Genomic DNA, 16,909 nt, shown 5'->3' with positions numbered 1-16,909 from the left:
CAAGTTAAATACATTTGTTAAATGCAACACCCATTCATGTTAAAGACCCCCAAATAATTAAGAATATAGGGGAATTACTTGATAAAGATCATCTACAAAAAATCTATAGCTAACCTCACACTTAATAGTTAAAGACTAAATGCTCTCCCAAAATCAGGAACAAAGCAAGAATGTCTGTTCTACTCATTCAACACATTAGTAGAAGTTCTACCCACCATGGGAAGCCAAGAAAAATAAATTAAAGGGATACAAACTAGAAAGAAAGAAAAAGCACTATCTCTATTTATAGGTTTCAAGATTCTTTATATAAAAAAACTTCATAGGATCTACCAAAAAAAAAAAAATCCTACAACTAGTAATTGAGTTCAGCAGGGTCACAGGATGCAAGATCAACACACAGAAGTCCATCACACTTCTATGTACTAACAATGAACACGTGAGACTGAAATTTAAAACATGATGTCATTTACAATCACTCCAAAGAAAATGAAATTTGAAACATACACAAGATATGTGAGTTGAAAATTATAAAATGCTAATTAAAAAAATCAAAAATGACCTAAAGAAATGGAGACCCATATCAAGTTCAAGGGTTAGAAGACTCTACATAGTAAAGATGCCGATTCTCCTCCAAAAGGATCTAGAGGTCTAATGCAATTCCTATCAATATCCCAGCAAAGTTACCTGTAGACATAGACAAGCTGATTCTAAAATTCGTATGGAAGGTACAGGCCCTAGACAAAGAAGAATCTTGAGAAAGAAGACTGAAGTAGAAGGAATCACTGTACCTGATATTAAGGTTTATGATATTACCACAGTAATAAAAACAGTTTGGCACTGGCAGAAAGACAGATACAAAGACCAACAGAACAGAATAGACACCAAAAATACCACTCAAAAATGCTCAAATGAGGGGTACCTGGGTGGCTCAGTGGGTTAAGCCTCTCCCTTTGGCCCAGGTCATGATCCCAGTGTCCTGGGATTGAGCCCAGCATTGGGCTCTCTGCTCAGTGGGGAGCCTGCTTCCCCCTCTCCGTCTGTCTCTCTGCCTACTTGTGATATCTCTCTCTCTCTTTCTCAAATAAATAAATAAAATCTTTAAAATAAATAAATAAATAAAAATTTTAAGAAATGCTCGAGTGAGTTTTTACAAAGGTGCAAAAGCAATTCAGTAGAGGAAGGATAGCATTTTCAACAAATGGATAGTCAAAGACAAAATCAAATGGATCCTGACCTAAATATCAGACCTTACATAAAAAAAAAAATCAACTCAAAATGGATCACAGACATGAACATAAAATATAAAACTATAAAAATTTTAGGAAAAAAACTTCAGTCTCTAGAGCTGGGCAGAGAGTTCTTAGACTTAACGTCAAAAGCACGATCCATAAAAGGAAAAAATTGATAAATTGGACCTCAACAAAATTAGAAACTTTTTTGCTATGCAAAAGACAGTTAACAGGATGAGAAGACGAGCTACAGACTGGGAGAAAATATGTGCAAATCACATCTTAGCTGAAGGGCTAGTATCTAGAATATATAAAGAATTCTCAAAGATCCACAGTAAAAACACAGTCCAATTAGAAACAGGCAAAAGACATAAACAGACATTTCACCAAGGTGGATATACAGATGGCAAATAAGCACATGGAAAGAGATGCAATGCATACATAAGCCATCAGAGAAATGGCAGTTAAACCCACAATAAGATGTCACTACACACCTATTGGCTAAAATAAAAAATAGTGACAATACTAAATGCTGACTAGGATGTGGACAAACTAGATCGTTTATACACTGCTCTGGGGAACGTAAAATGGTACATTCGCTCTCACAAATAGTTTGGTAGGCTCTTTCTTTCTTTCTTTCTTTCTTTCTTTTTTTTTTTTTAACTAAACATGCAGGGGCGTCACAGTGCCTCAGTCATTTGAACATCTAACTCTTGGTTTTGGCTCAGGTCATGATCTCATGGGTTGTGGGATCGAGCCCCCCCCCCCCCACGTTGGGGCCCTGTGCTCAGTGTGCGGTCTGCTTGAGATTCTGTCTCTGCCCCTCACCCCCCATTCATACATTCTCTATCTCGCTCTCTGAAATAAATAAAATCTTTTCAAAAAACTTAACATGCAATTACCATTATGATCCAGTAGCTGCACTCTTGGACATTCATCTTGGAAAATGAAAGCACGTGTCCACACAAAAACCTGCACATGAATGCCCATAGCGACTGCATCCCTCGTAGCCAAAAACTAGCAACAACCCAGATGTTCTCCAGCAAGTGAACAGTGAAACAAACTGTGGCACATACATGGACTACTACTCAGCAATAAAAATGAATGAACAACTGATATGGACAATTTGCTAGATAAGCCATCAAAAAATTAAGTCAAGTGAAAAATAATAATCCCAAGAGGTACATACTGTATAATTCCATTTTGTACATATCTTCAAAGTAATGAAAATTGAGGGGGGAGACCCAGGGTGGCTCAGGTTTAGCACCTGACTCTTGATTTTGGCTCAGATCATGATCTCAGGATCATGAGATCTAGCCCTGCTATGAGCTCCACGCTAAGTGGGGAGTCAGCTTGTCCCTCTCGCTCTGCTTCTCCTCCCCACTTGTAGTCTCTCTCTCAAATAAATTAATAAGTAAAATCTTCTTAAAAAGTTTTAGAAATGGAGCACAGATTAGGGGTTGCCAGGAATCAGAGACACGGTGGGGGGGGCAGTTGATAGGAAGGAGGTGGAAGGGGTTATAAAAGATAAACAGGATGGATCCTTGTGGTGCTGGAACAGATCTGTATCTTTCCTGTCAGGTGACAAGAGCAACCCACTCATGTGATGAACCATTTAGACTAAAAGCACACACGTAAATGAGTATAAGTAAAGCCAGGGGTGGTGCCTGGGTGGCTCAGTGGGTTAAGCCTCTGCCTTCAGCTTGGGTCACGATCTCAGGGTCCTGGGATCAAGCCCTGAGTCGGGCTCTCTGCTCAGCGGGGAGCCTGCTTCCTCCTCTCTCTCTGCCTGCCTCTCTGCCTGCTTGTGATCTCTGTCTGTCAAATAAATAAACAAAATCTTAAAAAAAAAATAAAAGCTGGGCAAACCTTAATGGGATCAGTGGATTATATTAATGTTAATATCCTGGTTGTGCTATTCTACCAGTTTTGCAAAATGGTACCAATGGGAAACTGAGTAAAGTGTACACAGGGTTGCTCTGTATTATTCCTTAGAACTACACATGAATCTTTAATTTTCCTCCATAAAAATTTCAATTAACAGTAAAAGGCAAGAGTGGGTCTACTTTCCTTGATAAACCAGGAGACAGTCCACACAGGGCCCTTGGATAATGTATGAAGTATGAATGGAAACACACATGAGCCATAAATGACTCACAACAATAAGATGGATGGAAATAGTCCTATAAATGATAAAACAAACATCAAGTTGCCAAACTTGGCTGCCGAAGAAAAGGTAGTCTAAATGAACCGTAAGCCGAGTGAACGGACCTGTTCTCCCCCAGATCTCTAACCATTGTGACCATCCCCTCCTTGGAGATGCCAAACACATAGTTAGGAAAACAAAAAGTTTCTTTGGCCCTCAGCTGGCCAAGCTGGGCTGTTCGTCACATAGGAATTGCTAAGTTGAATTCAGGCATCCTGGGGCCTGGCTAATGAGGGACTGAAAATGACTAGTTCCCCTTCCTTTTGCTTTGGGGACCCCCCTCCCCTCTCAGAGTTGACTTTGCCCTTTCTACAACTGTACTAACAGAATCAACTCGGGGAATGGCCCAAGAAATCCCTTTATGTGCACACAACTGGTCTCTTAAGGGGGTCCTGCCTCATCAAGGCTCAGAGAACAGTGTTCTGCTTCCACAAAGAGCCAAACTGGATGTCAACAAGGAGAAGAGAACTGTCCCTCTACATGGCACAGTAGGCCACAGGAGAGGCTTGGGGTCACCCCTTGTATGTGGCCACTGAGCTATCCTGGCAGCTTGATAGAAGCCTTGCATCCTGACAGGCTTATAATCTACTTAAGGCTCAGAAACAAATGAGTTTCTTTCTCTCTTATAGTCACCATTGCTACCCTAAGAACTACTCTGCTCCATGGCAGCAGGGGAAGACACAGGCAAAAAGCTAGTTCCAGAGAGGATTTTGCCCAACTGTGTTTATCCCCCCTAGTTTTGAGGCATGGCTTGCTACAGGCAGACAGAGGTTAGCAAACAGGCACCTATTAGGAGCCTGCCCCGGGGAAGGAAGGGCAACCCAGAGAGCCATCAATCACAGTTTCCCAGTCACCGGAGGAATGTCACAAAACAGCATGTAAAGAACGCAAAACACAACATGGGCAACCAGCCAGTAAGGGGATGAACTGGGCGGTCCGGACAATATAGATATGTTCAAGGTTCTGTAGCCAGACAGAGGGCTCCTGCTGACATGATCAGGGAAGGCTTGAATGAGAAGGGGGGAGTAGAGCTGCCCTCCGAGGGAAGGCTAAGATCTAGATGGGGACAGGGAGAAGCACGAGAATGCCGTCAGGAAGATGACAAGTAAACTCATAATTGAGTGGTTTAATAATGGAGTCCAAAATATATTCAAAGGACAGACAGCAAGCATATGCTGGTTTCACTGGGGTATGAGGCTTGTTTTCTATTACGGAAAAAGAAAACTGCTAAGAAAGAAGAGTATCGCTTGATTTTTTACAATGGTGGTATACTCATGTATTACCTATATATTAAAAAAGGCAAACAAGGGACGCCTGGGTGGCTCAGTTGGTTAAGCAGCTGCCTTCGGCTCAGGTCATGATCCCAGCGTCCTGGGATCGAGTCCCACATCGGGCTCCTTGCTCCGCAGGGAGCCTGCTTCTCCCTCTGCCTCTGCCTCTCATTCTGTCCGCCTGTGCTCGCTCTCTCTCCCTCTCTCCCTGATAAATAAATTAAAAAAAAAAAAAGGCAAACAAAAATGTTTTAAAGGAAGGGATGCTAGGGTACCTGAGTGGCTCAGTAGGTTAAGCATCAGATTCTTTTTTTTTTTTTTTAAAGATATGATTTATTTGAGATAAAATTTGAGAGAGAGAGAGAGAGAGAGCACGCACAAGCAGGGGCAACAGCAGGCAGAGGGACCTGCTGAAAGCAGACCCCCAACCGACGGAGCCCCTCAGGCACCCCTAAGCGTCAGACGCTTGATTTTGGCCCAGGTCATGATCTCAAGTGTCAAGGGACTGAGAGCCCCATGTCGGGCTCCATGCTGAGTGTGGAGCCTGCTTGGGATTCTTTCTCTTCCTCTCCCTCTGCTCCTCCCCCATTCATTCTGTCTCTTTCTCTCTCTCTCAAACCAACAACGAAATGCTAAGGCTGAGGAGGCATCTAGACTCACAGGTCTTGAGTCTGTGGCTGGTGTGGCAGACAACAGACAAACTTTTTAGTTCCCAAAAGTCATTATTTACTTTCTTTTGTCTTTCCCAGCTCCAAAAAGATGGTGAAAAATCAAGTTCCCAATACCCCTTTAGCAGAGGAAAGCCACACAACTCAATTTTAACCAATAAGATATAAACGGGAAATCTACTGAGGGCCTGGAAAACACTTAATTTTTTATATAAGAGCCTTTTCACCTCCCTCTCCTTCCTACTTGTCTTGAACATGGTTATGAGATGTGATGTCTGGAACTGAGGCAACCACCTTGCAACCATGAGGCCAAGGACCTAAGAATGAAAAGCCAGCATTCTCATGATAGCAGAATGGAGAGAGAAAAAGAGTCTGAGTCCTTTATGACATTCATCAGCCACTGCTTAAACCTGAAACTGCCACACCTCTAGAGTTCTTCTGATGAGAAAATCAATCTGGCTTAAGCCACTGTTAGCCAGGCATACTGTTACTTACAGCCAAAAGTATCTATCCTAAGTGACATAGCTATAAAGTTAGGGACAGAAGGCAAAAGTGACCAATGTTAGCTGTGTTTGATCCCCAAACAGCCAAATTGACTCCAACTTCTGAACCCCACATTAACATTTAGGAATGGCAATGGAATAACATCCGAAGTATGAATGACGGCTTCAAGAATTGGCCCAGTCTGCATTAATGGGATTTCAAGGACATTTCAATAGCTACTGGAAACAAGTAACAAAGTAACAAGTAACAAAATCCTCTCAATCAAAATGATCCCATGATCCTGGCATGACAGACACCTCTTGTTTGTCTAGCGATTCCGCACCAACTCCTTTTTTTTTTTTTAAGATTTTATTTATTTATTTTACGGACAGAGACTGCAAGTAGGCAGAGAGGCAGGCAGAGACAGAGAGAGGGGGAAGCAGGCTCCCCGCATCAGGAGCCTGATGCAGGGCTCGATCCCAGGACCCTAGCATCACGACCCGAGCCAAAGGCAGAGGCTTTAACCCACTGAGTGACCCAGGAGCCCCACACCAACTCCTTTCTTTGGCTATTTATTTTCCAACAGCTTTATTGAGGTATAATTTATATATTTTTAAGTTCACCCATTTAAAATATATAATTCCATAGAGTTTACCACAACTGCAAAGTTGTGCAATCATCCCCACAATCTAACTTTAGAATGCATTCATCATCCCAAAAGAAATCTCATACCCATTAGCAGTGACTCCTCATTTCATCCCCTCCCCAACACGGGCTGCAGCAACCATTAATCTACTTTCTGTCTCTATAGATCTGCCTGTGATGTACATTTCACACAAACGGTCTCATACAACTTGCACTCTTTTACATATTGTTTACAGTATCAGTATTTTTATGGCCAAATAATATTCCATTGTATGGCTCATACCACATTTTATTTATCCATTTGTCAGTGGATGGACATTTGGGTTATTCCCAATTTGGGGGCCAGTATGAATAATGTTATAAACATTCACATTTGCGTTTTTTATGGACATACATGTCTCTTCTCTTGTATACGTGGGGGTGCTGCGTCATACAGTAACTCTACCTTTAAACTTCTGTGAAACAACACATTTTCCATAGCAGCAGCACTGTTCTGTATTCCCACCAGCAATGGACGGGGCTTCCAATTTCTCCACATCCTTGCAAACACCAGTTACTGTCTTTTCCTTATAGCCATCCCAGCGGGGATAGCGTAACAGCTCACGGGGGTTTTGATCTAAATTTTCCTAAAGACTAATGATATTGCACATCTTTTCAAGTGTTTGTGGCTCTTTGTAAAAGTTTTTTGGAGCAACACCTGTTCAGATCCTCTACTCCTTTTATATACACGGGACAGAAGTCCTTCATCACATAGATGTTTTGCAGATATCGTCTCCCATACTACAGGCTGCCATTCTACTTTTTCCGTAGTTTCTTTTGAAACCTAACTTTGGCTATTTCTTGCAGCAGTATTTGTTAGAGCAAAACACTGGAAATAACGCAACTATATATTAAAAGCGGATGGGCTGAACAAACTATGGTATGTCCACACAATGGAATAAGTAGCTATGAGTGGAGGACACATTCCAAGGGCATGAGGAAAACTGTCCACTACGATGAAGCGGTCTCCAAGATACACTGTTAGAAGGAAAAACAGAAGTTGGAAGACAATGGATAGGGTATGCTACCATCTGTTTAGTAAGAGACCATGGGAATATATTTTAAAATTTGCTGGGCTTTTTTTTTTTTTAACAATTATTTTATTTTATTTTATTTTTAAGTTAATTTAATTTTTTTTTCAGTGTTCCAAGATTCATTGTTTAGGCACCACACCCTGAAAAAGAAAAGATTAAAAAAAGTTTTGGGTTAAGCTACTTATAGAGGGAAGGGAGAAAGACAAAAAGATTTGAAGGGACAAGGTTAAAAGCTATACCTGCCTGAATGCACCTCACTTTGTAAATTTGACTGTGAAACCACAGAAATGTTTATTTTTACACTAAAGTAAAACCAAAATTCTTAAAGTTAGAAAAGCAAAATCCATATAAGTGATGAATCACTGAATTTTACTCCAGAAACCAATATTGCACTGTGTGTTAACTATCTAAAATTTAAACTAGGGGTGCCTGGGTGGCTCAGATGGTTAAGATTCTGCCTCTGGCTCAGGTCAGGATCTCAGGGTCCTGGGATCCAGTCCTACGTGGGTTCCCTGCTCAGCAGGGACTCTGCTCCTCCCTCTCCCTCTGCTCCTCCTCCTGCTTGTGCTCTTTCCTCTTTCTCTCCCTCAAATAAATAGTCTTTAAAAATTTTTAAATTAAAAAAAAGAAGAAAAAAAAACCAAAAGCAAAATGAAATGAATGAACCTAACTGGGTATTAAGTTGGGGACCTAATGATACTGTCAGAAACATTTAAATGAAATTAAAACTCAATAATTTGACCACATATTCCTAATGGGATATATAAAACAAAAGAACTACAAGGAAGTATTAAACCATTTGAAAACTGAAATTGTTAATAATGTTATTATTGATCAGAAACTATTATATGGATATATATTTTTTACTTATGGTAGAATAACAAGAAAATCATGCTAACATCCTCATGAAGCAAGATTCTCAATGTAAGTAAAAGATAACTATAGAATCAAAGAAGATAAAAACTCTATAATCTTTCATTTGCATTGGAAATATCAATTTGGATTCATGTTGTATTTTATCTTTAAAAATGTACACATATTTTCTAGCCTTAAGAGAATGAAAATTCAAGCCATGGACTGGAAGAAAATATTTGCAAAGCATATATCTAACAATGAACTTGTCTCCAGAATATATAAATAACTCTCAAAATTCAATAGGAAAGAAATAATCCAATTAAAGACAGGCAAAACACATGAACAGAAATTTTACCAAAGAGGATAGATGGGTGGCAAATAAGCACACAAAAAAGATGTTCAACATCATTAACTGCCAGGGGAAAAAAGTTTCAATCAGGATGACATATCTCTGTACATTTATTAGAACAGCTAAAATTCAAACGCTGGCAATGCCAGCTATTCATGAGGATTCTGAGTAATAGCAACACTCATTCACTGCTGATGGGAATGCAAAATGATACAGCCACGTTGGAAGACAGTTTAGCAACTGCTTATAAAGTTGAACATATACATATGCCAGTTCCAAACAGATAAGAAAGTCAAGTATCCTGTCACTCGTACGGAAGCAGTGACAATTTTGCTGTGATTTTTCAACGTCTGATTCCTATAAGCAAAGCTTTCCTTGGTAGCAGGTATCAAGAGTCCAGTCAGAAATCTCATTTTAGTTGAAAATGAAATCCACGTGTGCTTATCTCAAATTTGACCCAGAATTCAGCATTTAGGGAGCAAAACACAGGCACATTTAAGAGGTAATTTTTATTCTTTATTTTTAAGAAAATAATATTTTTTTAAAAGATTGATTTATTTGAGAGAGACAGAGAAAGCAGGAGTACGGCGGGGGGAGGGGGAGAGCAGAGGGAGAGAATTCAAAAGCAGATTCCTCGCTGAGCCCCACGCAGGGCTTGATCTCATGACCCTAAACACCATATAGCCTGAGCCGAAACCAAGAGTCAGACATTCAACCTATGGAGCCACCCAGACACCTCATAAAGCTTAACTTTCAAGTCTCATGTCTTAGGCTATATTTTTATTCATATCGCTTTGCCATATGGTTTTAGTAACTTATTTAACATTGTCAATGTATTTTCATGTTGTAAACAGCATTAATGAAAATGAATTTATAACATCTATTTAAATTAAATCAACTGAGCCTTTTAAAAATAAATCCCATCTTGGATTAAAACAGTTACTGAACAGAAATGCATTATGCTGCTTTATGAATTTTCTAAATGTGTAAGTGTATAAAAAGGAAAGAAAGGTAAGATAGGCTTGATTGCCTATTTGTTTTTCAGGAAAAGCTGGCCAGAAGTCATTTTTAGTTTCAAATAGGGGAGAAAACTACTTTTGCTGATCCCACATACCACACATCATATCTTACTAGGGCCCTCAATAATAGAAACTACGAGGATTTTTAGGCCTACTTGGATAAGGGGAAAGTAAGAAATTTTAGAGTAAGGGGAAAAAAACCCTGAAGTTTCCTCCACTATGTACCACCTCCCCCCAACCCTGCATTAAAGTTGATATCCTTTGCAGGAAAGGGAAACCACACAGAGCAGGTCACTAAGTTGACCAAAATTAACAAACCCACAGAAACCTATTACTCTTTACTCAGAAGAGACGATTATTACTGAATCATTACATCTACAAGTCATGGATCATGCTAATCATTTATACATAGGAGGTCCCTGAGAGCTGAAAGACCTTTCCAAGTCCCTCTGAGATAGAGATTGAAATCTGGGATGAAGACATCTCTGAACTCGTTGAGGTGATCAGTGCAAAACACTGTGAAGGTACCATATGCCAGTGAATGATACCCATTCAAATGGCTAGTGGTCAGTTTTATGTTATGTGAATTTTACAGCAATTTAAGAAAAAAAAAATCTGATAGGCTCAGTTGAAGCTTCTAGAAGGGTAAAAGACTAGACCTGGCCTGGAAGGAAACTGAAGTACTGAACTGAAAACAGAAAACTGAATTGAAAACGTGCTGAAAACAGCATGAACTGGTGGAGACAGCTCTAATGAGAACGTGTTTCACACTCTGCAACCACAATAACAAACAGGTTTGAGTGCAACCCAGTTCACATGCCTCATATGACGGAAAGAAAAAGTTCACGGAAGAATGCTTACTGTTCCCATGTCATCACACATTACTTTGATTTTTTTAAAAATTATTTTGTAGTCAATTTTGTTTCTTTTTTTTTAAATGCTGGCCATGATTCATTAAACTAATCTTATAAGGGTTTGCACCTGATGCAGGTTATTTTAAGGCAATGGAATTGACCACTAAGAATATGACCAGAAATCTGTAAGCAGAATTTTAGATCAGGAAAAACCTCCATCCTGTGCATGAAGTCATTGTTTTATGATTATCTTTGTCATTGTGATAAATTTAAATTGATTTATCTACCATCCCATGATGAAGTCAGATTGTATATTATGCATTCCTCATAGTGTGTCCTTCAGCTGTTCACCATTTAAATTGCTGGTAAATTTCCCAAAGAACCTTATTTCCTTATATAAGTAGTCTTATATTACTCTAGATAAAAATAAATTTCAAGGTATTGCCCACACCCTTTTCTAAGAGAGACAGAGAGATTCTGAATTTTTGTTTTATTCTACTACTGTGAATTCAAATATTTTATTTTCTTCTAAGGAAAACAGTTGCTTCATTACAAAGTAGAGATGGACTATTGACAACAAGTCAAGATGGTGGCAAGGTAGCTTCATAAAAAACAAAGTGTAATCCTCATTATTCATTAGGGGCATTCAGGATCAGCTATTCAAACATCTGTCCAAAATGCTATAGGAAAGATTTTCAGCTTTGGCTGGAAATGTCCCTTTTAACTTTAATATCCTATTATTTTTGACAATATGCCTGAGATTCTCTTAGCTCAAAATAAATCCAGCATGTACATTGCTGGAAAAAGATACCGTGTGTCTGGAATTTATCTGTGACCTTTCCCTAAGGTTTTCAATTAATTCACATCAAAATAATTTTAATGTCATCAGTGGTACAGGTGCTTATATTTTAGGAAGCACAATACTTGTTGTATTTCAGAGATAGAAATACGGGCTGCACATCACCTAGCTGTGGGCTGAAATCAATCTATTGCTCAGGACTGACTATCAGCAGCTAATTAAGGGGAGAAACAAGTTCCTTTTTAATTTCTAAGAAAAGCAGTAAAAGTTAGCTTGTGTTATAATTTTAAACCCAAACAGCCAATAATTATGCTGTCTCCAGGAGGCCAAGGTTTTTCACTTGATAATGTAATTCAGCAAGCACGGCTCTGTAATGGGGGGGAGGGCCTAATGATTAAAAACAAAAAAGCCAGATTTGTCTCTACTGAATTTTTGACCACTCTATGCACCAGAGAACATCTGATCTTTTAACTAAGTACAAGTTTTTTAAATAATATTAGTCTTTTGGCAACACAGTCAGTACCAAGGTTAATGTAAATATAGCCATCTGATTTGGGCACATACAAGGACTCTCCATATATAAATACTAATCTGTTAAATGACAGCCTAAGATATCTAATAAGTATACTATCATTCCCTAATTTACACGCACACACATCCCTATTTGTCTGAGGCATAAAGTAAATAATTTTTTAAGTACATTCACAAATCTAGAAGCAGCCCTACATGTATTTGGATACTTATAACAAAGGTAGCAGCTCTGCATAGAAGTAGAGAAAGGGTGGTCTTTTCCAAAAATGTGTTAAAGATAAAACAACAGGCCCTAAGTAGAATTGATCATGCTAAGCCCCATGCCACAAACTGAAACTTAACTTACAGTTTTGGCTGTCCCAGAAATTGAACCTTACACAAGGCAATCATGAATCGCCTGATCAGCATGACTTAAGTAATCTACCTAAAAAGCCCTTGCTATCATACCCCATAGTAACCTTATAGTAACCAATCCAATTTTTGCCTACTGTAACGCCCCCCCCCCATAAAAATGTCTTGCTGGGAGAGCTCTTCAGAGCTCTTTTTTCTCTGCTCCACTGGATACTGTCAATTCATGAATCATGGCATAGAGCCAGTAAGATCTTTAAAACTTACTCAGTTAACTTGTGTTAACAAATGGTTCTGGGTCAAATGAATAGCTATATAGGAAAAAATATAACCTGATCCATAATTTTTCGCGCGCGCGCACACACACACACACACACACACACACACACTTCTACTAGATTAGAAATCTAAATGTGAAAGGTAAAAACAACAAAATTTCCAGAAGACAACACAGAAAAATACCATAATGAACTTGACATAGGGAGCAATTTCTTAAAGAACCAAAAAAATCGCTAAAGGAACAATTACTCATCAAAAACACCACTAAGAAAGTGAAAAGGCTGGCGTGCCTGGGTGGCTCAGTTGGTTGAGCAACTGCCTTCAGCTCAGGTCATGATTCTGGAGTCCCAGGATCCAGTCCCGCATCGGGCTCCCTGCTCAGCAGGGAGCTCTGAAATTCCCCCTCTAATGCTTGCTCGCTCTCTCTCATTCTCTCTCTCTAATAAATAAATAAAATCTTTTAAAAAAAAGTGAAAAGGCCAGCCACAGAGTAGAGATATTTGCCAACACAGATGTCAGATGAGAGTCACGTCCAAAATCTATATAGAACTTCTACATTTCCTAAGTGAAAAAAAAGGGGGGGGCACACAAACCAACAGAAAGAGTAGGCAAGAGACAAGTACTACACAAAAGAGAATACCCAAGTGACCAGTAACTCGTGCTCAAGTTCATTAGGAATCAGGCAAGTACATATTGGAACTACAGTTTCCCTATACTTGCTGATAGAAATAACTACAGTTTAAAAGTCCAGCCATATCAAGTCTCAGGATGTGGAAAGATAGGAACATAAGGCGCTGCTGGGGATTTAAATTGGTTTAAGCACTTTGACAGCGTCCACTAAAGCAGAACATAATGAAAGCCATTACGATCCAGCAATTGTACCAACAGACGTGATTAAGAATAGTCACAGCGAACTATTCTTAATAACCCCAAACAAGCCTTATCTCTATCTACGGATATATAAATGATGTCATACTCACACAGTGGAATACTACAGAGCAAGGAAAATCGGCAAACTACCTGTAGAGACAGCCCGATGAACAAATCTCACAAACATAATACTGAGCTAAACACAAGTCAGTCACAAAAGAACACCAGACATTCACACTGATAAGAAGTCCCCGCATTCAGGATAGTTAATTCTGGACAGTAAAAGCAAAGGGGTTAATGACCAGAAAGAGTGATAGGCGGGGTTGCCCCCCAAAATACAAGATGTCCAGTTAAATTTGAATTTGAGATCAACAACAAGCAAGCTTTCAGTCTAAGTGGGTCCCATGCAGCACTGGGGACACGTATTTTTATCTGCTCAATCTGATAGCCCCAATCAAGAGAGAGGCTTTGGGGGGCACCTAGGTTGCTCAGTGGGTTAAAGCTTCTGCCTTTGGCTCAGGTCATGCTCTCAGGGTCCTGGGATCAAGCCCCGCATCCGGCTCTCTGCTTAGTGGGGGGCCTGCTTCCTCCTCTCTCTCTCTGCCTGCCTCTCTGCCTACTTGTGATCTCTGTCAAATAAGTAAATAAATAAAATCTTTGGGGGAAAAATAATTTCAAAAAAAAGGGAGAGGCTTTTGGAGTACCAGTTAATACTTCATTTCCTGATGTTCATTTGGTGTTCATCCATTATGCATTTCTCTGCACTTGTTGTACTTCCCAATAAAGACAAAACAAAGTACACTCAGTACAGCTTCACGGATTTTAAAATCTCTCATGAAAGTGCTACTCTTCATCACTGCATGTCGGAGCTAGGTGCTTCTTAGGAGGGGGTCATCGGTCATCTAAAGCCTTGCAGGGCCCAAGCCGTGGGCTCTGCTTTCAATTTTTATTAAAATTATTCCTACATAACATGCTTTTTTATTTCTGGAATCTTTTTGAGTAGCCTTCCTCTCTGGGGTCCTCCTTCTTGATATGGCTGGCTGAAGCTTAGCAAAGGGTGAAGCTGGGTGGGAAAGCCAGCCTTTACCCATCAACCAAAAAATTACACAAATCACGGTTCAACAAGCAACTCGGTCAGGCCAACCGACCCGTGGAGGTCAGAATTCAGTGGCCTGAAGCTACAAAGGACTGGGACTTTAGGGCCAACAACTTGGAAGCAGACACTTTGGAATCCGCAAAGGCTTCATTCAATCCGCTGCCTGTGCTCTACATTAACCAGAACTTTACACAAACACCTTGAGGGGCTCCCTGGAGTTCCCTCCCACCCGTGTTATCACCTACCTTCTTCTGGAGACGCAACTGCAACCCCCAGGAAAATGTACAGGAAAACACGAATCACTTTTCTGCTGTTGTTTAAATAAGGGGCTATTTATTACAGACAAGATTCTTCGGTGCTCAGGGTTTTTTTGTGTGTTGTCGTGTTGTGTTGTTTTGTAATTTCATCTTCTTTTGAAATAAGCTCCTCTCAGTCTTCAGCGAGGAAAAAACTCCAAGTTTGGAGGCTTCACTCTATAAAGCTTAGGACAGAACTTTACAGACTGGTGGAACCCTGGTTACCTCTCAGCCTCAACAGCCTCCAGGGGCCCAGGTTTCTTTGCTTTAGTAACAGCAACTCTATTTCTTCCACACGGGCTTTCAAGGACAATGACTAGGCACCTGGGCTGTGGAGACAGGTTGCCTGGGAGAAACCCAATTTCACACTGAAGCTTTGTAACTCTGGCCATTCAGGGAGTGATTCATTTCTCCATGCCTCAGTTTCCTCAACTGTAAAATGGGAATAAAAATAGGATCTAAGCAGCAAATGCCGTGAGAGGCGACTGAATCATGGCACCTGTCATAGCTTACACGCTCAGCGATGGCTGTTACCACCTTCACTACCCCTGGCTACGTTCGCGGGTCCTGCCCCCCATGAAGAATCTACTTATGTATCTGCTGTAGTTAAAAGCAACCAGATGCAGTTAGACTGGGGGAAGAGGAGACAGAGAATAAGGGTTCCACTGGCCTACAAAGTTTGGTCCAAGTTGTGCCCAATGCAGCAGGAGGATGCTTGAGTAGGGTCGGGGGAGTTGGCCACGCCTGGACCCCAGATTCTGGCCTGGACCTCTGACTTCGGGCGCCCTCACTACTCACGTTGCGGCTGAAATTGTTGCCAGGCAGCAGCGGTAGGGCCATGGCTCTCAGCGTCCGAGGGTCAAGGGGCCGAGAAGAGGGGCCAGCAGGGAGCGGCCACCTCTCGGCGGCGTTGTTTAAGCCCCCACCCCACCACGTTACCTAGAAACGGGAGGCGGCGTCACGGAAGGAGGAGGAGCTGCGGCTAGTCGGAGGGGGCGGGGGCGGGGCGGGGCCAGGCAGGAAGTTCACCCCCCCCCCCCGGCGCTCCTCCTCCCACGCCCAGTCTCACCCACCCCGCCGAGTGCGGTCTCCCGAGGCTTTTCTCTCCGCACGCACTGTGCACACAAAGACAGACAACCACAGCCCTCCCCGCCCCCGCCGCTTTCTGGTTTAACCCCTTTCTAGAGCTTAGGCTCCTCCGATTCTAACCGCATTCTTCGGCCATTGGCTTATTACATTTCGTTCAAACACAGAAAAGTGCAGAAAACAATGTGACATCCGCGCGATCTCAGAAATGTTAGCACCGCCTAATGTTACAGTTACATTAGCTTTCATTTTGTAGTTAAAACGTTCGAGATGCATCCAAAACCACACTCCCCACCCCCACCCCACCCACCGTGAAAACCCGTTCAGTCCTCCTCCTGTACATTTTTATACCTGAACTAAACGTGTGTAAGGTGCTTGTTCCTGGTCTCATCAGGGTAGCCGGGGCGGGGGTAGGTGGCACAAAACGCAGCGCCCGTCTTTCCATCATGCACCCAAGATGCCCAGGCCAGGAACCTCCTGGAATCATCTCCCCTCACCTACCGCCAGCCGCTCCCTGAGTCATAATGCTCAGACACTTTGGTATCTCTCAGTCACCCCTCTCTCCTGCTCGGCTGAGACCCCATTATTTCCTGCCTGGTTTTCTTTAAAACCACCACCAAAAAAACAAAACAAACAAACAAAAAAACAACACTAACTGATCTTCCCTCCAGAGCCATACTCTTATAATTCGTGATACCTATGTCCGGGGTTGCCTTCCAATACCATTGTAGCTTTCTTTGCCCCCACCCCCCGCCCGCCCCAGCTCTGAGAAACCACTGGTAGTTTCCAAACAGGACTCTCTGGTTTCTCTCCTGTGGATTTTGCCAATGTCACTATCTGCTAGAAACACCCTTCCTTCCTTTCATCTGGGTAACCCCTTCTTATTATTCAGGACTTGGTTCAGTGTGGGAAAAAGACACGGAAGGCTTTGCCATTTCTGGGAAATATTCCT

General features: G+C 41.3%; 1 protein-coding gene across 10 annotated transcripts in view; it reads right to left on the bottom strand.

The window, feature by feature from the left end:
- EFHC2 (EF-hand domain containing 2) overlaps positions 1 to 16,614 on the bottom strand; it is a 246,184-nt gene extending 229,570 nt beyond the window's left edge. For 2 of the 10 annotated variants that reach the window (XM_082718226.1, XM_082718232.1), the window contains exon 1: positions 16,309 to 16,614. Coding sequence is in view for 2 of the 10 variants with exons in the window: in XM_082718229.1 (XP_082574355.1) it covers positions 15,670 to 15,711 (42 nt within the window). In the remaining 8 variants the exon portion in view is untranslated. Of the gene's footprint in view, positions 1 to 14,820; positions 15,304 to 15,669; positions 15,811 to 15,944; positions 16,156 to 16,308 lie in introns of those variants that run through there. The other 8 variants (XM_082718227.1, XM_082718230.1, XM_082718229.1 and 5 more) reach the window with 6 other exon arrangements.
- Positions 16,615 to 16,909: the final 295 nt, after the last annotated feature.

The sequence above is a fragment of the Mustela nivalis genome, assembly GCF_964662115.1.
Source record: "Mustela nivalis genome assembly, chromosome: X".
Classification (NCBI taxonomy): Eukaryota; Metazoa; Chordata; class Mammalia; order Carnivora; family Mustelidae; genus Mustela; species Mustela nivalis.
This window is presented reverse-complemented; position numbering and strand designations above follow the sequence as displayed.